We start from the raw sequence: 24,764 nt of genomic DNA, 5'->3' as shown, positions 1-24,764 counted from the left end.
TGGACTATTTTTATTTACTTATTTACTAATTGGGTTAGCTGGAACGGATTGCAGTACATTTTCATATATCACGATACCACATGCTAAAAAAAGGCACCCTTTAGTGTAGACAATTATACATGTAATAATGGTTAATAAATCAAGTACTAGCTTTATAAATCTGTCATTAATAAGAATAATTTCTGGGTTGCCAGGTTGTGTAAAATCTCCTTGACTGTTATTCATCCTATCCAAGCAGGACCCGTCCAACCGACTGTTCCACCATTAATCGCCTGGAAAAGGTCTGAAAACAATAATAAACTTTACTAGTTTTGTATCAGTTCTTAGCTTTATTTTAAATATATTCTTTAGTAAAGATTTTCTAACAGCTGTTTTAAACACATCTAGGAGGATGCCTGTTTGCAGAGATGTATTTACAATCTTCAGGACACCACTTGAAACACTGTCAAACACCTGCTTTATAAATGCTGCAGGTACAGGGTCAGCACATGAGGGGGATGAGTTAGACTCTGTGACAGTCTTGGGGAGCTCAGTTAATGCAATACTTTTTTTACAGGGTTTGTTGGGCTAATCTGTGATCACATCAGCAGCAATGCTGGCACTATTTGAGATTATCTTGTTATTGAGTTATCAGCAAATTGTTTTCACTTATCAGATTATTAACCAAGAAGGATTTGTTAGCCAATGATCTGACATTAAAAAGAGCTAATTTCAGCTGCAGGGATTCTGTGACAGGAGAGGAGACTGACTGTGGCTGAACATTGACAAATGTAAGATAACTGAGGTACCAGAGGGTCTGTGATTGCTACGATGTGCTTGACCACACCACCAGCTGTATAAGATCACCAGTATGTTTAAGTAAGTGGCATGTTGTCTGTCTGTGGTTATTGTTGTTTAATGGTTCAACAGTTTGACTGGGCTTGATTATGGCACCTTTAACTAACTATCTGATTGGTGATTGTTGTGGAGGTTGGGTCCCTTTCTGCCTGTGCAGGGTCACGTTGAGGCTCATCTGTGCATTCTTGTTTTAGTACAGCATGCAAAGAGCATGATGCAGGTTTGCAACAAGCAGTATGCAACCACTGATGTTTGGATGTACCCCATCAGGCCTAAAGCGGTCTTTCCAGTTCCAAAAAAACATTGAAATTGTCAATAAACTTTATCCCATGCTTGAGGCAATCCGATGTCAGCCAAGTATTCAGGTCAAGAAGCCAGCTGAAAGATTCTATTCTGTTCCCAGAGGTTAGAGCGGGGTGTGAATACATGCTGTGACTGACAGTCGACCAGTTTCTCCAGTAGCAGGCAAAAGTCTTTTTTTAAGACCTTAGAGCCATTTTTTGTTTGCAGAGTGTCAAAAGATCCTACGTAAATAAGGATGTTCTGATCACTTGACGTGTAGAGAGGATGCCTGGCAGCAGCTCTGTTAGCTCTCTGACAGATGTGTCATTCATGGGAAGATATTTGGTCTTTGCCATTCTTACATGCTTGGTTATAGAGGCCCCAATCAGAGTGGTGTCTGGCTCATGAGGTGTGGGTTTACCAGCATTATTTCTGCCCCTCTGCTTATCAGAACCAACATGTAGGAGAGAATACAATACAACAAAAAGATCTGATCATATCCTACATTTCCTACACATTTTATTATGATGTATACAATTTTTTACTGCTTGCTATTTTTGTTATTTTATTATGTATAGTTTGTTCTTTATGGTCCTATTTCACAATTTTTCACTTATTTTACTGTGTGTAATTCTGCTGCTGCACTGCAATTTCCCAGCTTGGGATAAATAAGTCTATCGATCTATCTATCTATCTATCTATCTATCTATCTATCTATCTATCTATCTATCTATCTATCTATCTATCTATCTATCTATCTATCTATCTATCTATCTATCTATCTATCTATCTATCTATCCATCTCTGCGTGGAGAGACGACCAGTCCAAAGCAATCTCTGCCACACTTTCAGAGCGTTCACCTTACATAGTGAAAGAACAAATAAAGACAAATTGCTAAACTCATAAAATGCAAATGACAAGATTGACCATTCCCTTGAAGACCTCCTCAATGAAGTGATCTGTTCAATCTTAACCAAATGGCCTTGTTGCTATAGATGTTATCTGTCAGGTGACCTTTAGTGACCCTCAACTAATGATGTAACAACTGTGGTACAGAAAGTTTACAAGAGTCTACAAAGAGTTAACCTCCCATCTCCCAGTTTTACCTGTGCAGTATTAACACTGCACAGGTAAAACTGGTTGAACTTCATGCTAATAACCAAAGTGCAACGGCAGCACCCTCCTCCCTACAAAATCCTCCTTCATTGGTAGAGACACTTTCTGCGGGGGACGGCAGGGACTGAGGACAGACAAGGAGCAGGTAAAGGAAAGGAAGATACCATGGCAACTGCTTCAGATCAGGTAACCATACATTATGTTATACATCGCAAAAAAGCTCTAAAACGCAGAACAAGATTTGACTCAATCAGCACTGCAGTTTATCTCATTTTTGGGGTAAACGACCACAGGGCCAGTGTTCATGTCTCATAAAAAAAAAAAAAATCAAAACCACCATGTGTAAATTTTAAACTTTTGTCAAACCCTGATACTGTTAACTAACAGTAAAATACGTCGGTCAGTGGAGGTTGATTTATTGATTTCAAATGTCTTATTCCTAACACATTACATTGAGACTGCTGTTAAATCTATAAATGTGTATATTTTCCATTTTGCCTGCAGCTAAACCCTTAAGGTCAAATTTCAAAAATTTTGTTTTATCAGTGATAGTTTATTGAAGGTGCACATATTCACCATTAACTAGTTGCTTCTTAGCATGCATATCAGTAGCATACTGGCTTTTGCTAGTCATTTTCTAAGGGCTAGGTTTATTAAAGGTTAGAATTAGGTTTTAAGATCCAAATTCATGTACAACAACTTCTGTACTTACTATCAATATGCAGTAATTAGGAGCTTATTGAGGAAAATCTCTTATAATATATATAATATGGTCATGCAGAGTGAGGAAGGAGTGCTTCATAATGGCAGATAAAGAGCCAATATTCCATTAATATGCATGCTTTTACACAGCTAGTTAATGGTGAATATGTGTACTTTAATGCAAACTGTTAACGTGATATCATTTTACCACCAACTAGGGACCAGACATTAAATGAAAGTGCACACAGCTGTTAGTACATGTAACACATTTACAGAAAAATCAACATACTCTGATAGTTGAACATTTTACAGTTATCTGTTAAAGCCAAATTAATCTAAATGATGATCATTCCCACATGTGAGCACAAACTGACCGAAGACCAAACTTTAAACAAAAGAAGAACAATAGAGTGCAAAACAATGCATACATCAAATGAAGTCAAGCACAGTTTAGAATACCAGCAACGAATACACACACCTCACAAAACACTTGCTGGCTCACTGAGGACTTGAAATGCCTCAGCATCTGTTCTTTATGTGTGCAGAATGTGGAGTTTGTGCGAACAGGTTACGGCAAGAACACAGTGAAGGTGCTGGTCATCAGAAGACAGGGCAGCCACCACGACATCATCGAGCTGAAGGCGGACGTGGAGCTCACGCTCAAATCACGCAAGGATTATCTGAACGGAGACAACTCAGACATCATCCCCACCGACACCATCAAGAACACTGTGCACGCACTGGCCAAGCTCAAGGGGGTAGGATGAAGAACATGGCTATAAATCATAGTAGAGCGTACGCTACATTCAGTCCTCTTCCCACTCATCACTACATGAAAGGTCTTTTTCATCCATCTTAAACTAAACTGACTGCAGCTATGTAGAAGTCTGATGTGGATAGATTCAACAGGATAAACGGCAACATACAGTACTTGTATATCCACTTGTTGTGCTATGTAGGGATCATCCCATGTTGTAAAAAAGAGAGTACAGAGATGTTACATCCAGTGTCTTAATCCCTGCACAATTAACACAGTTTTTTCCTCCACTGATCTGGGAGACTCTTAATACGGTCCTCACTTCTGTCACAAGTGAGATCTGTCAGAGCACAGCTCAAACACACACTGATCAGATAAAATCAAGGTTAAGCAAAATCTGTTTGTTTAAGTCAGCATTACATTTATGCTCTCTTTCATCACTGGTTCGAACCTGGCTGTCCTGACCCCCACTAGGGGACACCAAAGCTTCACAGGGGGGTTGCAAGGCCTTCTTGATTTTAAATTGTTATTTACTAAAGTTTAGTAAATAAAGTTTATTATTTAACCTGAGGAAGAATCTCTCAGGATAATGGCACAGTGAAGATCTGAACTCAAGCTCTTCACAGAGCCTTCACTCTCTGCTACACAGCCTCGTCCTGCATTAGAAAAGCAAGCAGGTAAACCAACCAAAGCTAATAGAACAAGTGTCAGGGAGAAGAAGACACTAAGTATGTCAAAAAAGAGTCGATTGAGTATGTATGATCTTGAACACAAACAGAGAATTGTATAAAATGTTCCTAAAATATATGGAAAAGTCATCTCTGATTCAATATTCAGAGGAAACAATCTGCTCAGACTCAGAGTTTATCAGTACTGTTACTGTTATGCAGTGACCATAATATGAAACATCCATAATTCAGTTTAGTCAATGACAGAAAAGAAAAAGGTTGTGAAGCACTGTGTTAGATAACACTCTTACTCATGTTTCAGAGACTTTTTTGAAGTGGTTTTACTTACAGGCCGTCACTCTGCTTTTTGCACATCTGCTCAGGTAAAGACCATCGAGCAGTTTTCCCTGGACATCTGCCATCACTTCCTGACCTCGTTCAACCATGTGTTGAGGGCCAAGGTTCACATGGAGGAGGCTCCGTGGAGAAGGCTGGAGAAGGTAAAACACAGCTTTCAGTGATCTGTTCTGTTTGATGTCAGACCTTTCACTTGTCCTAGCGGTAAAAGCACAAGTGGAACCAAAGACACTAAAAAGTCTTTTTTTCACCTCTGAACACGCCAGCAGTGATGTTGGGTCAGAGGTAGGATCAAAGCACGCTGTTAAACCACCAGTTTCAGGGGGTTTTATGTGATTCTTTAACAATGGCTGAAGGTCTACGTGTGCTAAATAATTTTATCCCACTATAATTATTATTATTGATTATCTGAAAGCAAGGGGAAGGGTTAGGTTTAGGCAATATGTATTTTTATACTCTTGTACGTAATGTACATATACTAAGCTGATTCTCTATTTTTCATTCTGTATACCTTTTGTATTGACCCTTTTGATCTTTCTATATCTATCTTTTATTGTTTGCTGCATGTATTATCTCAGAAGTGTGTCCTCAATTCAAACTATTGCAGCAGCAACATAAATCAAATACATCTTAACTTGTTCACTTAAGTGAAATATCCATCATCAAACATGATTTTCACCCAATTTTTTCTCAGAATGGCGTACAGCATGCTCATGCGTTCATCTACAGCCCAGAAGCCTGCCGCTTCTGTGATGTTGAACAGAATCTCAATGGTAAGCACAGCCACACACATAAAAACGCACACGTAGGCAGCATTTTAAATCAATGCAGATGATGATCAGTGCATTTGCTTGTATGTTGTTTTGCTTTTAAGTGGCATTAAAAGCAAAATCTTGTGGAAAGGAGCTCAAAAAAAAAGGAAACCCCACGATTCCCAATGTTTCTGATTACTCCACACTCACCGGCTCTGTGCCCCACACAGGGACCCCCGTCGTTCACAGTGGTGTCAAGAACATGACCGTGCTGAAAACGACCCAGTCTGGTTTTGAGGGTTTCCTCCGAGACCGCTTCACTACTTTGCAAGAGGCCAAGGACAGGTGTTTCTGCACCTCTGTCTATGCTAGGTGGCGCTACAACTCTCAGGATGTCGACTTTGATGCTGCGTGGTAATTATCTGTTAAAGACATGTGAAGGAGGACATATTTAGCTGGAGGTGTCCATGTTCGTAACTTTATATACCAGTGGATTCTCAACACATAATAGAAGGAAAATCTCTCCTGTCTCACATAAATGAGGCATAAATCTAAAATCCTCAAGGTGAAATGGCATGCTTTCACTGTCCTCATAGGAAGTGTGTGAAGGAGACGATCATTGAGAAGTTTGCTGGGCCCTACGACCGTGGAATGTACTCACCCTCTGTGCAGAAAACCCTTTATGACACACAGGTTCTGGTCCTGGAAAGGCTTCCTGACGTAAGTCTATATTTTAGATGATAACATTTATATCAAAGCTCCAGGTAGAATCTATTATAGTCATAGCATCAATGCTTGCCACACGTTCATACTTGTCAAAAGAGAAAATAAAGCTAAAAATGAATCACAACATGTACAGACCAGCTTGTGTCTTTACAAATACTGCCTGGCTGATCACTGCACTTTGCCCATACATTTACAACACAGTCACCGCATGGTACAGACAAGGTAAAGAACGCCTGGAGGACAAATTGTTGATTGTGTAACTTCAAATAGAAAATTCTTAAGTTACACATAAGGTCACATGCGCAACAGGCTCATCCAGAAAAACCCTGGCTGCAAATATTCTGTCTTCCAGGTGGATGAAATAGAGGTCGTCATGCCCAACCAGCATTACTTCACCATAGACATGACAAAAATGGGCCTCAGCAACAAAGATGAAGTAAGTTCTGTTATGACCGTCAACCTTTCAAGTTTTTTAGTCATGAAATTCCATGAAACTTGTTTACTGACATGTATTTTGCCCTCACAGGTTCTCCTTCCCCTGGATAACCCTTCAGGCAACATCACAGGGACGTTGCGCAGGAAACAGCAAGCCAAGCTGTGAAGAAAATACTGCTGCTGTGATCTGCACATTAAACGAGCTTCTGAGAACAAGAATAACCTTTCAAAGATTTATTGTCCAAATCACGAATACAACTGAGGAGTTCTCAGACACAATAGAGCTTTTGGCCATGTGAATATGTAACTACAAAAGAATCAAAGAAAACTACTAGGAATAAATGCATTAACTAATAATGTTCTTTGGTGAGAAAAGAGCACCGTTTATTGCAAATCTTTGATTCAGATATTCAAACTCCAGTGTTATGTTGCACATATACATTGGTCATACAAACTTCAATACAGTTGTCTTTGCGACAATGCTGAAAGCACCACAGGTAGGAACATAATAAGAATATATCCACAAATATTTTCATATCAAGAGCCCTGGGGCTAGATGATGTAGGTGTGCAGGAACAAAGTGGCTTTCGGTCGGCTCCTAGTGTCTGGAAAAACAAAATGCTTCATTGTTGCATGCTAAGGATGACTAATGGACTCAGCTGCGCAGTTTAGGGCATAAAAAATGATTTTAGGGCAAAATAGGATGCAGCAGAATCATTTTCTGCATGTATCAAAGTATTTAGGTACAACAGAACATACACAGTTTTCAACTATATATATCATCTTATATACAAATACTTGTCTTTTTTTAAACCAACAAAAGCTGATTCACTTTGCACACACGCACAAACACACACTTATGTACACACACATACACACAAAATCACGTTCTCCCCAAATTTCCTTCTTTTAAATAAAACACACAACAAATAAAAATACATATCTCAAGCAGCAGAAATAAGAATGGCTGAAAGGGTAAACAGCGGAGTGGACTCCATGTGCAACCCATTTTGGGGTCCACGCTTATAAAAACATACAGCATTCAAATCCTGTTAAGGTGCCACTGTGGCCAGAGGAGTCTTTGTGAAGCGGCAGCTAACCTGGGGTCTCCTGACACGATGATTGTCACTGAGGTGGGTGTACTGACAGCCTGCGGTGCTACGAGGCGTTTGTCTTCAGGTGTTGAGTTTGCAGCGGCTTCACGTGATACTCGTAGATTTTCAGTGCAGGGCCGAGCTTTATTGACAGCCCTGTCAGGACGTCGTTGCGAGTCATCAGGAGCAGGGACTTGCCATCGATTTCCTGTCAGGTGGAGAGAGAAATATCTGACTGACATCCAAGTTGGTTTTCATCACGCGACACGAATTCTGAGCAGGAAGAGCACGCCAACCTGATCCTGGAAAGCCGTGGCTTGCTCCTCAAACCCTGTTGCTTTGAAGTAATTGACGACGTCAGCGACCCCCCAGTTGGCAGGGTCCGGCAGCTGACCGTTCTCCACTGGGCTGTGGGGTCACAGTGAATGGATTCAGCTAAATGTGCATGTACACTGTAACAGCTGTTGAACACATTCTTTGACTAAACATCTTCCACTAATTGAAGATGATACCTTTTGGTGTCAACAGAGCCATTTGCCTTGTCTTCCATGCCGGCTGTAAAAATGAATAAACACAATAATAATCACCAAATCAAAACAGCCATTTGAGCATCGAGTAACTTCAACTCAGTGTTGTCAGTGTTCACCACAAAATTCCACACACGATTAGTTCAGAGACGATTAGTTGAGAATAGATAACAGCTAATCGATTAATCGTTTAAGTCAATTATCAAGCAGAAATAGCAATCATTATCTGATTCCAGCTTCTCAAAAGTGAGGACTTTCTTGTTTTCTCTGTTTTACATCACTGCAACTTGACTATATTTGAGTTTTGAACAATAGGTCAGACAAAAGACATCATTTGGAGCTGTCACATTGGTCTTTTTTCACTACTTTTGAACGTTTAACAGGCTACATAATTATGTGAAAAAAGTTTTCAACAAATAAATCAATAAGTTCTACAAAACTGGTAATACAATATGTAGCAACTGCAAACAAATCAATATTAAACAGGAAAAACAATTACTATATGTTTTATATGAATGTTAAAGAAACTATACATGCTCAAGTTACTTGCTCCAGCAGTAAAATATTGAAATTCTACACTAATTCTTTGAACTGTTAACATTTGCATATTGCTTTCACTTTATTTTAAACATCTTTAAACATGCATTTTAATGTCTCTTACATTGCACATGTTGGCTGCTGTGCACCATAACACCTAGAAAACCTACTGGACTGTTCCTGATTTTTTTTTTTTTTTTTTCCAAACACTGACATATCTCATGTAAGTTTTGGATGGTTTGTGGTTATACAGCAGGACATGTTTGTTTGTTGCATCTTTTACAGTGCATTAATCTGGATTTTGTGTTGTTATGTGAGTTTACACAGTGCTTGGTCATAAAACATGAGTTCATGATGAAACTAGCAAAGGGTCTGAGGGGTTTCAGCAGTATACAAAAAAACCTGTCCAGCCGAAACTACTCTGTAGTTCGTTTTCATTGAGGTCGTGCGACTCTGAGCGGAAGCACAAATTTAGCCTTAATAGACCAAACGTGTCTCTTACAGTCAGTAACGTTGCAGTAAGTTTTCATCAGATGTCTTCTCTCGGAGTACTCAGTGTGTTGGCAGCTCAAACACCATCATTGCTTTTCTTTCGCAGTCTGGCATTCACCGGATGTCTTCACTGCAATGACAGTGACATAGTACAGTTGATAAAACAGTACGAACACTGTCAAGCACAACATAGCTAAAGAGCAAAGCTAAGGCTAGCGCTGTGCCAATAACTGACAGCAGGGAGATGCAGCGGGTGAAAATGACGACCTAAAACTCACGTTAGCTGGATTAAAAATACCAGAATAACATTTCATACCACATGAAATCGATCTAATTGCCACACACATTAATAAAATAAAAAACAGCAATTCAGTACAGCACAATATACTACTAACGTCACGTTTTATGACAAGAGCTAGTATTTAATCGCTACCTGATCGTATTTCGTATTAAGCTAATAGGGACAGCTAGCTTGGTTTGCTAATACAAAATTTAACAGTTACCTTATTTTAGATGATTCCTGCTTCACAACAACAGTTCGTACAAGCTATACACGCCCTTTACATAACAAAAAGCTGTCTAATCACTGAAATATTTTACAAACAAAGAAATGGCGATATTTATTTGATAAAATCAAGATTTAATCAAGTAAAGCCAACTAGCCCTTCTTCATCGGTTTAGCTTCCTTCGCCCACATGACAGCAGAGAATCATGGGAAGTGAAGTTTTTTAAACAGTTTTAACACCGTTTGTAATTCAGCACGACCAGCCACATGCTGAACTACATCTGTGCAATTACTACACGTACAGCAATCTCTCTCATCACAATAATTGTTTTTAATAAAAAGAATTTATTATAGTGACATATCCTTTGTTACATAAAATCTGCTACAGCAAAGTATATTCCCCTTGCAAACACAAGTAAATATGGGTGGGAAAAACGTGGCAACCTTCTAAATGATGTGCAAAATATCCCACAAACTAAATACAGACACATTTCAGATTATTGATCCCATACTGGCATGTGTGACTAGCTATGAAGAACTCATAAACGGATTTCTTTCAGTCAGGAGTGTGAGGTGGCTCAGGGAAAAGTGCCATCATTTACATCAAATATGACAAACATTATTACACACATGGGGGATAAATGACACATATGAAGAGTTGTGGATTTCCTACACACTTTTTGGGAAGATTTACACACAGGCAGTTTGGATTGAAACATGCTGAATTCCCAGGTGTAGCTTTAAAAGTTTGTCCAAATTAAAAAAAATGTCAGATTCGGCAATTACATTCTGTTCACCCCTTCAGACTGGGAAACATGTTAGAACCCCTTCTATTAAGTTAATTTCGTAAGAAAGAAATAAAACAAATAAAAGAAGAAAAAGAAAAAATAAATTAGATTAAGAGGCTACAATTTTTAAATAGGCATGAGAGGCATCAATGTGTATTAACTGTGGTAAGTATGTTTATTTCTATAAATGTTTTATCTTTTAATAAGGGCAAATAAAAAAAAGTTGTACAAATAAATAATCCAATATATTCACTGTTTATAACACTTCTGTGAATAAAACAGTTGAGTCTCCTTATATATACTGAGAACTATGCAGGTTAAAACATTTTAAATTTAATCTTATTAGACATCTCTAATATAAATAAAAATAGAAACAGTTGTGCCATTTGAAATGAAATAAGGGCTACATAAAATGTCACATCATGTGCTCAATATATGAAAAAAGTTGAATTCAGGCATAGCCAATATCCATATACAGTACATCAGTACCTTAAAAAAAGCATTCAGTCCCCAAAGCTTTTTCACATTTGGTTGTCGAAGATTGTTGAACTTGATTAAATTGCATTTTTCTCATCTACAAACACTTGAGCACCATGTCAAATAATGATGAAAACTTCAGCAGACTTACAAGATGTTCAATTGAAAGAACGTCAGCGAATGCATTATTGTATCAAGATGTGAAATGTTAACCTCTGATTTCCCAGCAACCCTGAGTGTCCCACTTGTAGAAGCGACCTCAAACTCTGACCTCCCTGTGGACGTCAGAGACAAGCTTCCCCTCTAGAGAGTCAAAGGATCGCAGACACAGGAGCAATGAGGGCTTTTCCGACATCTGGAAGTTCAACAAGTGGACACCTTGGCCTTGTAGCAATTGAACTTTAGACATAGAGATTCTATGATCACCTGTTAAATACACATGTCAACCTGTCACGCCAGTGAGGAGTTTGCAGGGGCAGGGACTACACTTCAGCAGCAAGGACAGGCAACGTGTCAGAAATCACAGGAAATGAATGGTGCCCAGCATAGAAAACTCCCTCATAAAACTTATATTTCTCTTCAGGGAGAAAATATGTCTTAAATATTTGTAGACAATAACTTAACGGGAGTGATTAACAATGAAAAAAAAAAAATGTTCAAAGTCAGACTCTTAACCTTATTCCCTTTGAAAATCTGTTACAAGACCACAACATTTTTGTCCGTCACCGTTCTCTAACTGACCTGACTCAGCCTGAGCAATTTTGCGAGGAAGAATGAGCAAATATTGCTCCATCACAGTGTACAAATTGGTTAAAAAATGATGCAGAGAGACTACAAGCTATAGTTGAGGTAAGTATATGCTTCAACCAAGTAGTGACCAAGATGAATGAATACTTTAAGGTTATGATATTTCAGTTTTCTGTTATTATTTCATGGTTAATGATTTCATTTTTCTGTCATGGGATTATGCAGAGGAATATGTCGCTCAGATAAAAATTGCCTATCCAATGCATCAATGTCCCAGGTTATGAAATGATTTAAATGTAACAACACAACAACAACAACAACAACAACAACAAAAAGATGGGAACACTGTCAGGGAGCTATTAGCTTGTTGTGACACTGCTGTACAAATGTAGCAAACATGCAAAAGTAAAAATGAGTAAAACAAATATGGCAGTTACACAATAGCTTCCGAGTGCTTTGCTGAAGCCCAACTAGCATTTGAAAACAAAAAATCGACAAAAAAAAAAAAAAACAACCCCGAATGGACAAAATACGTCCATGTGAACAACGCTGCTTTGCATCCACAACAACACGCTCCTCAGAACAGCTAACAAACTGACCTTCCTGCTATTGAAAAATGCCATTGCTAAATGCTAATCATACATTTTTGGACGTACCAAAAACAGACGACCTGTTGTGTGGAGTGACATACTCGAACCCCTTCAGTTTTCCTTCCTCGTGAAACAGAGTTGTACCTGAAAAATATATCATCTCATTCCATTCATTTAATACCGCAACTAGTGTGAGGTAAAAGGACATGGCCTGTGACCGGATATGGATAAAACAATGCTACAATTGATCAGTTAATACTTCCTGCTTCGTAATAACACTTGCCACTATTGATCACTCTCCTCAAGAATCAAAATGCCTGAGTGCTAAAACTCAGAACATGAAGGAGTCATCAGTGTTGCTTTTCCTTCGCTAAACACCAGTTTCTTTGTTTGGATTTTGGTCATGCTTTAACAACACAAAGGGTTTGAAAATCTTATTCTCATATATGTATACTTCTATATGCACAAATACATGGTCCCTGGTCTTAAGGACTCCAGAATGATGATGGAATAATGGTTAATTTTAAAGTGTTCATAATCAATGAATAATAAACTGAACCCTAAAACACAATCAGGTGTGTAACAGACAGATTACTGGCAAAACTCAATGTTAAAAAACAAAACAAAAATCCCTTCTATTTTCCCAAAGCTTAAATCACAATATGTGCAATACCAGCTAATACAATCAATCACTCTTTGTGCCTCTTGAGAATGGGCATAATATTAGTTTTCATGTTGCTTTTCAAATAATTATTTGTATTGAAATAAGGAGGAGGGAGGCTATCAAAGGTGGCAAACATGAAAAAGAAAAGAAAAAAAGAAAAAATGAGAACGTGGTCTAGTATTTTTGTGTTGCAGCACGAGGGGTGTCTGCATAATGTGCCTGTGTATAGGTTAGTGCTAACTGCACGCAGGATCATGGCAAGAAGGACCTCATTCAGCTGTGTGGAATGAAGGAACGAGGCATTTGTTTTGAACACGTGACGGCCTCTGTTCCATCTTAACCCTCAGGAGAGTGCAAATATCCCAAAACACGAGAGCCCTGACGGGACTCCTGCCCCCTCACTAGAACTCAGCAAACTCTTTTGCACACTTTTCTGTTTGTGAGACGTGGATGTCCTCCTCTTCGTAGTCGTCAAAGTTGCTTGTGTCTCCTGGTCCTCTGCATTTTGGCAAGAACGGGGCTTCAACCTTAAAGTAGAGAAGAAAATAGGGATTTTTTTCTGATCATTTATTTAATTAAGCCAGACAAAGGCTGATGTTTATATGTTGTGTTAACGTACTACAAGTTGTGCTTATTTTTGCATTGTAATCATTAGAGTGAGTGTTGTTCCAGATCTCAGGATGATCTGAGTTTGGGATGCTCTGATCAACTGGTTGCAGGCTGATGATGATGCTACCACATGATGCTGCATCCTGGTTCGTATTTTTACAAGGTTTGAGGCAGAGATTTTCAAAATAGCGGTTTATCATCTGATTTTTTTCAAAAGCAAGAACCTAATGACAGACAGTAACCTGTTTCTGGATTCAGAAACACGTTTCGACACAATAAATACCAACCTTTCTCTCATAAATGGCAATCCAGTCTGTTGTGGAGAACCACTTGTGATTTTTTATGTCATTCACGCCATTCTTCAGGTTGCCAAATCTCTTTGTCAGGTCTACCTGAAGCAGGTTTCTCAGCAGATCCTTCAGGTCGGAGCTAAAGTGAGAGGGGAATCGTACCTGCAGGAGCAAAGAAAGAAGGGGACAATGGCTTATCAAGCACGATCAAGACACGTGTTGCTTGGTTACAGTATCTACAGGACAATAGAAAATATGTACTAGAGAAACAGAATGCAAGCAGATACAAATACTTAAAACACATTCTTAGGCTTCACGTGTGACGACCTCTGCGTACCTTGCCAGACACAATCTTTTCATAGATCTGAATAGGTTGATCAGCAAAAAAGGGAGGGTAACCAGCAGCCATTTCATAGATAAGGACTCCAAGTGCCCACCAGTCCACAGCTTTGTTGTAGCCCTGGGAGAGTCAGAAACAGATTAAAATCCATTATTTTCCACAGGCTATAGGTTGGTATCTTGGCTAAACTACCTTGAGACATAAGAGCAGTCAGGAACACACTGACTGACATGTTAGCTCTGCACATTTACATCGTATAACTGCATCTGGTGCGCTTTTTATAAACAGTCCCCCCAGTTTTGGGACACAAACAGTAATTGGACAACCTGACTAAATTCGTATTTAATATTTCGTCACAAATCCTTTTATTCAATGACCAGCTGATGAAAACAAGTTATCAAACCAAGACATCAGCAGAGAGAAATCTTCTCCGCTGATGATCTACTGGGCCTCTAGTGCAGCGAGCTTCAATTCTTGCTTGTTTCAAAGTCTGGTCTCTAAATCTAAATCTTCAGGTGAAACATGTACTCAGTTGAAGTCAGGACAGGCGACTGACTGGGCCAGTCAAGGACAATCTGTGCCACATGCATGCCGTGTATAAAAAAGGACTACGATTCTTGACACTTTAATCCAAATATAAATGTGAACACCCTTTAAGCTGAACTTCAGTATTATACCTCATCCTTTTCATTTGAAATCCAGTGTGCTTGAGCACAGAGCCAAAATAAGTTGGGTAGAAAGGGTTCACCTTGCTGAGGATGATCTCTGGAGCCAGGTACTCAGGAGTTCCACACAATGTCCAGGTCCTGCCTTTTACTCTTTTGGCAAAGCCAAAGTCTGTGACCTGAGGACAGAACAATAAGAGCATGATAAGACAAGGAAGGGCAAAGTTAACATGTACTACACTTCAGAAACATTTTCAGAAGCCTTTTTTAAATATTTAACTTGGGGTCAAACACATTTTTTGTGTAACCTGTCTTCATAAACAGCAGGTCCGCACATTCTTTGTTGGCTGTTTCCAGCTCTTGTTGACAACTGATGCTTTTCCATACTTTTCCATTATGAAACTTTACAAAGATCGTGTACCTGAATGTACCCATGTTGATCTATGAGCAGGTTTTCAGGCTTCAGGTCTCTGTAGATGAGGTCCAAGGAGTGAAGGTACTCAAAGGTGAGTATTATCTGAGCTGCATAAAATCTTGCATGGTGTTCACTGAAAGAAGGAAGGAACAGTCAGACGTTGGTGCAGCATATGAACACAAGTCTCCTCTTCTGGAGCGACTTTAAAATCATGCCCGTCTCAAGCCTTTCCATCCACACCACTGTGAGCACTGTGGTAAGTCTCTGCACTCCAAATAAAAAATGAAATACTTCAAATAAAATGTAAACTCTATGCACACTATACCTGAACCTTCCAATACGTCTGAGGTGTGAGAACATCTCTCCACCGGGCACGTACTCCATCACCATGTAGAGGTTTGAGTTGTCCTGTTGATCAAAGCAAGACACCTTTAAGCACGTCCAAGGAATTCCTGAGCATGACAGCTGATCACATCCTGACTGATACGCGTTAGTCAGGTTGAGAAAGAAAACACCCCAATCAGATTAAAGGATCTAACCCTAACCCTAGGTGAGCGTTAGGGTTCCTTGTTGAAACACATGAACACGGTGGCAACGTGGTCATCATGTAGTTGGCAGTAAGAGGTGGGTGACAGCGTGTACCTTGAAAGCGTACTCCAATCTGACGAGGAAGGGGAAGGAAACAGCCTGTAGTATTCTCTTTTCATTTAGTGTGTGTTCTATCTGCTTCAACTTCACCACCTGAAAAAAGCAAGGCACAACATGAGTATTAAAGGTATATTAAGCAAAGTGTGTTCTTGGTATTTGAGTGCTAAATAATTTCTAAGATACAATTGTTTGATGATTTCTGATCACTCTGTATGCCTAATTGAAGAGTTAATGCAAACAGATGATCACATTTGAAAGCATAGCAATATGTGCATTCGAAAAGTCTGGTGCATTCATGAGTCGGTGGGAAGCTCGGACATAGGAGACTTAAGAGTCAGGTGTACAGCAGCATTGCATCCACGAGCGGTATTGTCAGAAAATCAAAGTCAGGACACTAAAAATAAGCAAGCACAGACATCACAGACAGGCAAGTGCCAATTTGCTAGGTCCTTGGTTTAAAAAGGCTCGTGTTCACAGCGATTCAAATGAGCATGTCAGCACACCAGACTGTCAGACATTCGCTCAATCCATAGCTTCAACTGCATCACAATGATAATAACAACTGGCCATGACAGTTACTGTGAATTACCTACTGCATCTCATCAGAGTTTCATATGCATTTGTACACTGTACTGAAATATCTAAATGGAAAACAACGGCTCCCGTAAGGCAGTAAAAACACATAAACAAACCTGTGAATGCACGGCATGCTTTGGGAAATGGTAAGCAGCAGTGTGAACAGTAGCACGTGAGATACAAATGTAAATTGTAAAAATACAAAATGATCCTTTAAGACCTGTTTGACAAAGTAATTAATGTTCAGCACACAAAATAAACTGTAAAAAAGAAAAAGTGTTTCAGCAGTACAGCTGAAACAAAAAGTCAGACAGGTTTACCTCTTATACAAACGCTGTGAAATTCAAGGGAAGTGGACCGCTACGTGAGCAACTCACCAAGGCCGCGCTACCCTCCTCCTACGACTCTCACATCAGTATTTAAAGATCGAAACTCTCGTGTGAAGCGTCTCTGAGGTTTTCAGTGATAACATGGTGGCAGTGCATGAGAGGAAACGTTCCATTTCCTTTTATGTGACACACAGCGTTTATGTAGTTACAGCACTTGTCGAGCATGCACGAGTTTGCTTTTCACACGCTGCCCACATTTACAGCAATAACTGTTATGAGACGGGTAAACAGTTCTCTTTCAAACATACACTTACTTTTTGTTTGTCCAAGATTTTCATGGCATAGAATTGGTTTGTTTCTTTATGTTTGACAAGCATAACTCGGCCGAATGAGCCAGTGCCCAAAGTCTTGAACCTGTCGAAGTCATCCAGGCCTGTTGTGCTCTGAGGAAACACATTATAAGTGAAAGTGAGACAGCAAACTGATGATTTTTTTTTTTTTTTTTAACAATCAGCTAGCACAGTCAGCTAGCATTCAAGTCAACAAGATCTGAGCCAGGAAGTGGCTAGGCACTATCGCACAAAATGTCGACCCCTTTGCTTCATGAAAAAAACGGTTGCGTCCAGAGTGTAAAGGAACATTAAAGTTAGAAATGAGAACAGCTTACCTGTGGAGGACACTCCCATTTTCTTAAAAAATCTTCTTTGGCTTTAGCTAAGAACTCTTTCACTATAAAAACAGACAAAAGTTTAAATTCACAATTGGCATTTTGGCACTCACACGAGGTCGGGTAAAATGTTGAGGGAAGTAAAAAACCGGGGCAGTGTAACGTGTTCAGGAAAATAAACAGAATCAGTTCACATGTTGAGGGAAATGCATTAGAGTCAGGCAAAGGTCAAATACTGGGGATGCAGGACTATACTGGACAAAACAGCAAAAAATACCTCCTAAAGAAACTCAAAACCACACGTCTAAGCAGGAAATTCTACTTATAAAGTGATGCAAAGAGCTCTTGTAAACTTTACAGAACTGGCCAATTCAAAGGAAAGCTATTCTGCATCCCTTTCAGGAATAAGTGGGAGTGACGGGGGAAGCAGTAATAATGGGCAGAGAAAAAGGACAAAATGCAGAACATAACTGAGACTACAGTGCAGGCATTAGAAAGACAGTGCATTGTGAAAGTCACAGCAGACATGAGATGTCCAAAGTCACAGAGTCATGGCAAGTATCTAATGTCTAGTTGGTGGTGTATTTGTTATGCAGTTGTGGATTTAAATTAATAACTGGCATTGAAGGACTGCTATAGTGTATATGTGGAAGCTTTACAGCATGGTGACATACTACCCTAATTAACTTCAATCTTGCTAATATTTATGTGCAGGATAACACAAGCCTAGCAGGCCTAAACTGCAGAATTAATATTTTCTCTGTGACTTAGGACGGCCCATGGAAAATATGAGCATACCAAAAGTCTCTACAGTTCACCAAGGGTTTGCAGGAACATTCACCCACATGGATGGAAATGATGGAGAAGAGAAAGAGAGGAAGAAACATTTATGAAGTGCTTAAAACATGAACAGTTGAGATTCAAGTGGATTAAATGTAACACAGGACAAAATGACACTTAAAAGACAACATAAGGAATTTCTAAAACCTGACAGAAGCTGAACCTGATTAAATTATTCTGCATTGAAACAAGAAGATTATTCTGGCTGGACGACTTATTTCTGAAAACAATAGTCAAGAGTATTTATATACTGTTGTATGGCATATTCATTAGAATATATTTTTGTTAGTTATTTACAATTAAACAATAGTTGGATATTTCTGTTCATAGTAGTTTAATGCTGCACAGTAGGTAGTCTTCAACATCTGGACCCATCTTTCTCTTTCTTTCTTACCAGTGCTGGACGAGGCTTTCACTATCCTACACTGAATAAAATTATGTTAAACCACAAACATCCTCCACAAAGAACATAAAACAACAGTGATTGAAAAGACATTGTAAAAAGCACACATAAAAACACATTTGATACTTGAAAAACAGTACGTGAAAATGACAGGACAGAGATATTAAGATGAAATACGCGACTGGAGCACCACAAACGGCCCATCTTACAAAGTGTTATGCCTAAGCTGCACTTACTGGTGGATCAAGAATGTGTGCAAATACAGCCACTGTGAACCTGACGAGGAACGTGAGGAGGCCTTCTAAGCAATAACAGGTTGTGAAACCAGGCTGATGCTTGAAGCTTTAAGACCTGACAAACTAATGATGGCCAACTGAACAACCCGGTGTATGAAAAAAGTAGATATTCAAACTTACAGGCTTATCAAACCCATTAAAAGACCTGTACAACTTCGACTAACATGCCGCTTGATTTATTTTATGAGCTTCATCCAAATCAGTTGTCCTGCAAAAACAAAGAGCTACAAGTTGTAAGGTGAGACTCATCCTGCTCACAACTGCAGAAGGTGTCTGACGCATTTGAACTGGAAAGCAAAACGCTGCACTTACTCGACTTATCCCACATGATGGTGAACTCTGAGACGCGAGGTGCCTCACTCTCTTGTCCTCTGTGGTCTTGGTTACTCTTACAATATTTGAAAAAACGGCTGGCGAAGGACTGATCCTTTCCCTGGGCCATTTTGAGACTAAGTGTGAGTGCACAGGCTCACAGGCAAAGTAACCGTTTTCAGACTGAAGACCAAGAACAGCGATACAAACTTCCTGTCTGCAGCCAAGTGCGCTGCAATGCTTGGCTAACCACACAAAGTTAAGCTTCCTGTTCATGCACTCTGCATCAGTTTCAGCGGCCTGTCTGCTTTGTCTATGTGGTGTCATTTGAAAACACCTATTGGTCTCCCATGCAAATGGTGATGTTATTTTGACAAAGGTATACAAAGCCAGCAAAACACACACATGAGCCAGTCTCATAACATTATGTCAAAAACACTGCACAGCTGTGGTGCATTCAGAGTACTGATAAAGATAAGGACATACGCCTGTAAGTCTCACAGGTTACTGTGCTCTCTGGTGGTAAAGTTTTACAATGCAGTTCTTCAACGAGCTTTCCTCTGTGCTTTAAAGTCACCCTTATGAACTCACCCGCATGCTGCATATGGTGTGCTAGAAATGTGGGTTTGTGTTGGAGTAACAACAGTTTGGACCACGCTGGTATATTCAAATACCAAAAACCTAAACAGAAATCTATAGGACAAAAACAATGTGTTAGCACAATGTGGTTATGTAGCTTGCTTTTTGCACCACAGTGTTACTGTACACAACCCTCAGCCCTTCCCTACAGACACTACAGGTGGCTTGAGTCACAAGGCTACAAGAGTGTATGGACTACTGCCAGTCAGAAAGCAGGTCAAGATCAGTGCTTTCCAGACAGACTACTAGACATGGTACAGTTTAGTGGATTACGTAGGTCATTACTGACAAACACACCATAAACACAACAGAGTGCCCTCTGGCTACTGCTTTCAAGCGATTGATGGAGCACTTGAGGTTGCCAACTGGCTATTCAACAGGTGCAATTTGACTAGAAGGAAGCAACCTTTCCTTTATATTATAGCATCAAAACAATGTCACTGTAAGGAAGCAGAGATCGAGGCATGACATTTTGATTTACAGTAAATTTGTTGACAGCTGGCTTGACACATCAGTGTTAATCAGGCTGGCTAGAAACTGTTGCTAGCCATTTTGTAGGCCTTACTTTGAAAACAAAGCTACACTAGGTACTACAAATACTCGTTTATTGCAATCATTAGCCTGGTTTAACCACATCAAGCAGCTTGTCTGTCAGTCATTATCAGGTACCTGTTGTTAGCAGTGACTAGGCCTTGTACTGCAGCTTTAGTAGAAACCAGTGTTTGATGATGTTATCTAGCTCCAGGCGGCTGATATTAGCCCTTTGGAGTATAAACATGGTGCCTTGATAACTTCAGTTAAACGTGACTGTGTGACACAATAAGGAAAGCTTTTATTTCGTTGAGTCAAGGATGTTTCTTTGCATTCATTGCTGTGGAAAACCTTCAACAGGATGGTGAAGACCTCCCTACCCTCTGCACATACGTCGCTTTAATAATTAGCTAGTTGCATCATCTGTGACTCTGTTTCCAAGTGGAATAAGCTAACAGAAATCATCCGGATGGAGCTAACTTAACACACCTTGTAAACTGCCCTACCAAAGATGGTTCTTCTCTGCAGCCCATATTCCTGTACTGCCTGCTAATACTGGGCAGCAGCTGCTAAAAGGCTGCTCTCCACTGACTTCACGACAAACAAGCTCTCACGCTGTACAGCAGCTAACGTTAGGTGGCTAACAGGCTAGCTGGATGGTTTTCAGGTGCTCACCGCTTTCTTGCTCATTGCCTTTCTTGGCAGTTGCTGCGTTTCCCATCGTAGGAAGACGGGGCGATGCACAGCTGGCTAGGAGCGATGATGGTGGCGGTTAGCTAAGAGGGTCCTCCGTTAGCTAGCTAACAAATTTCAGCTTGTGCTAGCTGGTTGGCTAAAACCAACATCAATGTCCTCTCTTTGTAGACAGAACCTCGACGTGCTCTGCTAACCGCCCTGTTGATCTTTATTTACAGTGTCCTTTGTCGTTCACGTATGCCTCCGCTGGAATGAAAACATGATCCAGACTTTTCACCTCTGCCTGCTGTCGTTTTGTGCTGCGTTCAGGTCATATGGGAATACCCATGAACGGACTTGATGGGTGAAATGCTGCGTTCAAATTGGTCGGAAATCGTCAAGATGCATACATCACTATGATTTGATTTATTTTATGAAAGTTGCTTGTTACATACATAGGAGTCAAATTTATCAAAAGTTTGCTGACAAGAAAATACTCCTTAAGATATACTCAAATTAAACTTACTACTCAATTTGTGCATTCTTTCAATTATGATGCAAAGAGATTTCATCAGAGACAATGGGACTGTATCCTTATTAGATGATTTGTAGCACATTTGACTGAGATCTGAGATATTAAGACTAACAGTGTAAAAGGTGCATGCAGATGTAGTTATAATGTTACGCAGTAGATGTAATATGCAAAAAAGGTGATTTTTACAATGTTTTTCATGCTGTTTGGTCATCCATTATGTACAATGATTCAAGGTTTCAAAAAACATGAATGAATCAACACAAGCAATGGCTTCTAACCCTGTGTTCTGCTATGAAACACTACCAATGAAGTTATGGACATTGTTCAACAGTATTAATATATCATATAAATTCTGCAGTATGTACCACAATGGAAATATCCTGTCAGCTGTGACAGTTAAGAATCTGGAGCACAAAATGATAGTAATTTAGCAAGCGTATATTATATTTTCAAGCACAGGGTTTCAGCATTTACAATGACACATGAATGCAGCAGATAGCACAGTTGCAAACTACTGTGCTGAGGGAATGATGTTGTCCTTCAAAGTCAAGAGTATTTGGAAGAAACCTTTGAGAATTTAGACCACACGCAGTTTAGATTTGGGTGGGTTTGAGAAAATGAAAACACCAATAAGGTGAATCCTTGTGATGAGAGGTGTTAGCAATCTCTTTCCCTTAACAGACACCTCAGCTTGAGGTAAAAATGTTCATGTTTTCATTTCACTAATCACAATAACATTACTTATTTGAATCAAATTGAATTGAATGGGTGACTACCAGTCAGTAATTTAAGATGCATGTGAAAAACAAAAGATCATTTCTAATCTTGATTTACCTTTTGAGCCTTAGTTATAATTGAAGTTGCATCTGGCTGTATGTTATGTATAATGTTAGTTATTTGTGTGCACATGCACTGTTGAATGTCAAAAATAATAGTTGCACTTGCACTAGAAGTTTAGAATTCATAGGTCTTAAAATTCCTATGGCATGACTAACAGTGCTGAACCCCAAAGTATTTATTTTGGAATCAAGTAATCTGTTAGTCCTCAAATTGTTCCAGCACACCCATGAGACTTGATGCAGGCTACAGTATCACAAACACAAACACTTTTTGTGCTGCTTCTTTCTTCTAATGCTCTTTCTTTTTATGTAAAATATATTGAATTTCTTTGTAGGGAAAGTACTATATAATGTTTAACACTTTGTAGCTGACTGTGAGCTCTGACCTTCAAGGGGGCACAAGACCACAGACCTACTTACCCTACAAGGATCAGAGGTGTTGTATCAGAATACAGAATTTTCACAAAGGCTTTGCATCAAAAGCCAGTTGTTCAGAGGTGCCAAGTGGTCTGATACTTCAAACTTCAAGGTGTTGAAATAAATCAGCATATGAATGAATGGCTGAATAAAATAAGTGTGATAAATAAACACACCTGAACAACTGAAAGAAGAGAAACTAATGCAATTTACTTTTACTATTTTATGACCTTGCACGGGGTGCCCTTGGTCGCAAAGCATGAATGATGCATTCAATTAAGTATGATAAAAGTAAAGAAAAAGGTCAAATGGGCATAAACTGATACTTACAAAGGACAATAAAAGCAACAGTTTTCTGAGGCCTTTTAGGAATATTTCCACGCTAATACAGCGACAAAGTGGTTATAAAAAGTGAATGGCATGTTAATGACCTCTGAACGGGTTGCACCCATAATCGACAGGGTTGCTTTTTAGCACCATGGTCAGCGACACAGTTGCTAGGTAGCTTCCCTGTGTTTGTATCAGCAAGTTGTGGAGGAAGAGCTGCACCGAAACGCACGTTGAACAATGACCGAAAGGTGTAAGAAATACATCTCGCAACTGTGGTAAGACTTTTATTTTCACTCACAACTGGTTAAGAGTCGAAAATGATATGCGCTGACTTAACATGTACGCCCTACAGTACACTAAACGTCACGTTGGTGCCAGATTGAGAATGCAAACTTCAGCACTTCTTTCAGGTTCCCCCTCTCGCAGAGCGAATGGTTTTGCCCATGGGCTCGCTCCAGCACTCACAGCACACCAGAGGTCTACAAGATACAGATTTTTGTGTGTGTGTGTATCTGTCAACCAACGTCAATCTTCAGTAGTAACGCTTTTATCTATCATTAACACTGTTACAGTCTTGAAAAATAATCTTGGGACTGGACGGTTTCTCTTAAGAGACCCCAGTGTCTCCCTCAATAACGGCGGCTGTGTCGTTCGGATGAGACCAGCAGAGGAGCTGCGCTGCCAGTGCCTGGAATAAATAAGGTAACGTTAACTGGCTACTCCGCTTTCGCCTCTCCATCCTTTGCTAGGTAGTGCGGCTAAGCTAACTGTAGAGTAGCCCGGGGTCATTGTGTTTCCTTTGAATTATTAGACCGTATCTCATTCAGGAATTTGTTCTCTCATTTGGAAGCAACATGAAATGCAGACGGCCTCATTCGCAGTTAAACGTTAACGTTGCTGGTAACGCTGCATTTGATGGCAGCAAGTTAACTGAATAGCAACATTGCCAGATTTGTTTCCGTTTGATCATCCCACCTGACCTATACAAGTGGCTAGCAACCTACCGTTAGCTACTGCTTGCTAGCAACTAATGCATAGCAATAATACACCTGTTTAGTGTTTGTGACATTTAATATGTGAGCGCAACCGATTTCCTGAAAAACCTTGACACCAGAGACATTAAATGCGAGATTTAAGAAGTCCATGTTGCGCTAATCCCGAAATACAGACAAGATCTGTGGGAAGGGATGGCCTACTATCCTTCCAGTGATCTGGAAGATACCATATTGACTGCTGTGCTGTGACAGGCATAGGTCCCCTCGCTGCTCTTAGCAGCATAGCGTTTTAGCTCAGGCTAGCTTTGCAAGTGCCCTTAAGAAATATGTTGTGGCATGCAATACTATTGATGGCTTTT

General features: G+C 39.7%; 3 protein-coding genes across 7 annotated transcripts; 1 reads left to right on the top strand and 2 right to left on the bottom strand.

Annotated features, from left to right (window-relative positions):
- The first annotated feature begins 2,307 nt into the window (after positions 1 to 2,307).
- uox (urate oxidase) lies at positions 2,308 to 6,950 on the top strand. Its single transcript, XM_041936112.1, has 8 exons — positions 2,308 to 2,422; positions 3,484 to 3,696; positions 4,747 to 4,863; positions 5,415 to 5,493; positions 5,703 to 5,886; positions 6,069 to 6,192; positions 6,551 to 6,634; positions 6,725 to 6,950. Exons 1-8 carry the CDS (start codon positions 2,402 to 2,404, stop codon positions 6,797 to 6,799), a joined length of 897 nt encoding a protein of 298 aa, XP_041792046.1. The 5' UTR covers positions 2,308 to 2,401; the 3' UTR covers positions 6,800 to 6,950.
- A 26-nt stretch (positions 6,951 to 6,976) lies between these two features.
- samd13 (sterile alpha motif domain containing 13) lies at positions 6,977 to 10,583 on the bottom strand. 2 transcript variants are annotated; one of them, XR_006006811.1, is made up of 6 exons: positions 9,787 to 10,583; positions 9,294 to 9,413; positions 8,240 to 8,282; positions 8,024 to 8,135; positions 7,734 to 7,935; positions 6,977 to 7,238 (listed from the first exon to the last, which is right to left on the bottom strand). XR_006006811.1 is itself a non-coding variant. In XM_041936113.1 (5 exons), exons 2-5 carry the CDS (start codon positions 9,319 to 9,321, stop codon positions 7,792 to 7,794), a joined length of 327 nt encoding a protein of 108 aa, XP_041792047.1. In that variant the 5' UTR covers positions 9,322 to 9,413; positions 9,787 to 10,583; the 3' UTR covers positions 6,979 to 7,791. The 2 variants fall into 2 exon arrangements, 1 of the variants encoding a protein (XP_041792047.1); XM_041936113.1 differs by having other exon boundaries at positions 6,979 to 7,935.
- A 143-nt stretch (positions 10,584 to 10,726) lies between these two features.
- Positions 10,727 to 21,601, bottom strand: prkacba (protein kinase, cAMP-dependent, catalytic, beta a). Of its 4 annotated transcripts, none has more exons than XM_041936110.1 (11): positions 21,290 to 21,601; positions 18,392 to 18,400; positions 17,594 to 17,655; positions 17,241 to 17,369; positions 16,016 to 16,114; positions 15,699 to 15,781; positions 15,380 to 15,506; positions 15,042 to 15,137; positions 14,291 to 14,413; positions 13,951 to 14,115; positions 10,727 to 13,581 (listed from the first exon to the last, which is right to left on the bottom strand). In XM_041936110.1, the coding sequence occupies exons 1-11, from the start codon at positions 21,333 to 21,335 to the stop codon at positions 13,456 to 13,458; spliced, it is 1,065 nt and encodes a 354-aa protein (XP_041792044.1). In that variant the 5' UTR covers positions 21,336 to 21,601; the 3' UTR covers positions 10,727 to 13,455. The 4 variants fall into 4 exon arrangements, with proteins under 4 accessions (XP_041792044.1, XP_041792042.1, XP_041792045.1 ...); XM_041936108.1 differs by lacking the exon at positions 21,290 to 21,601 and adding an exon at positions 19,445 to 20,087; XM_041936111.1 differs by lacking the exon at positions 18,392 to 18,400.
- Positions 21,602 to 24,764: the final 3,163 nt, after the last annotated feature.

Source organism: Chelmon rostratus, chromosome 4, assembly GCF_017976325.1.
Source record: "Chelmon rostratus isolate fCheRos1 chromosome 4, fCheRos1.pri, whole genome shotgun sequence".
Taxonomy (NCBI): domain Eukaryota; kingdom Metazoa; phylum Chordata; class Actinopteri; order Chaetodontiformes; family Chaetodontidae; genus Chelmon; species Chelmon rostratus.
This window is presented reverse-complemented; position numbering and strand designations above follow the sequence as displayed.

What these genes read in the sequence shown, in the direction of transcription:
- uox (XM_041936112.1), top strand. Translation starts at nt 2,402, where the DNA reads ATGGCAACTGCTTCAGATCAG. An exon ending in CACTGGCCAAGCTCAAGGGG is followed by an intron (nt 3,697 to 4,746) that starts GTAGGATGAAGA and finishes ACATCTGCTCAG; the next exon opens with GTAAAGACCATCGAGCAGTT. An exon ending in CGTGGAGAAGGCTGGAGAAG is followed by an intron (nt 4,864 to 5,414) that starts GTAAAACACAGC and finishes ATTTTTTCTCAG; the next exon opens with AATGGCGTACAGCATGCTCA.
- samd13 (XM_041936113.1), bottom strand. Translation starts at nt 9,321, where the DNA reads ATGAAAACTTACTGCAACGTTACTGACT. An exon ending in GGCTCTGTTGACACCAAAAG is followed by an intron (nt 8,136 to 8,239) that starts GTATCATCTTCA and finishes GTGACCCCACAG; the next exon opens with CCCAGTGGAGAACGGTCAGC. An exon ending in CCACGGCTTTCCAGGATCAG is followed by an intron (nt 7,936 to 8,023) that starts GTTGGCGTGCTC and finishes TCCACCTGACAG; the next exon opens with GAAATCGATGGCAAGTCCCT.
- prkacba (XM_041936108.1), bottom strand. Translation starts at nt 19,574, where the DNA reads ATGGCCCAGGGAAAGGATCAGTCCTTCGCCAGCCGTTTTTTCAAATAT. An exon ending in AGACGTATTGGAAGGTTCAG is followed by an intron (nt 15,507 to 15,698) that starts GTATAGTGTGCA and finishes TCCTTCTTTCAG; the next exon opens with TGAACACCATGCAAGATTTT. An exon ending in TTGCCATTTATGAGAGAAAG is followed by an intron (nt 13,582 to 13,950) that starts GTTGGTATTTAT and finishes CTCTACTTTAAG; the next exon opens with GTTGAAGCCCCGTTCTTGCC.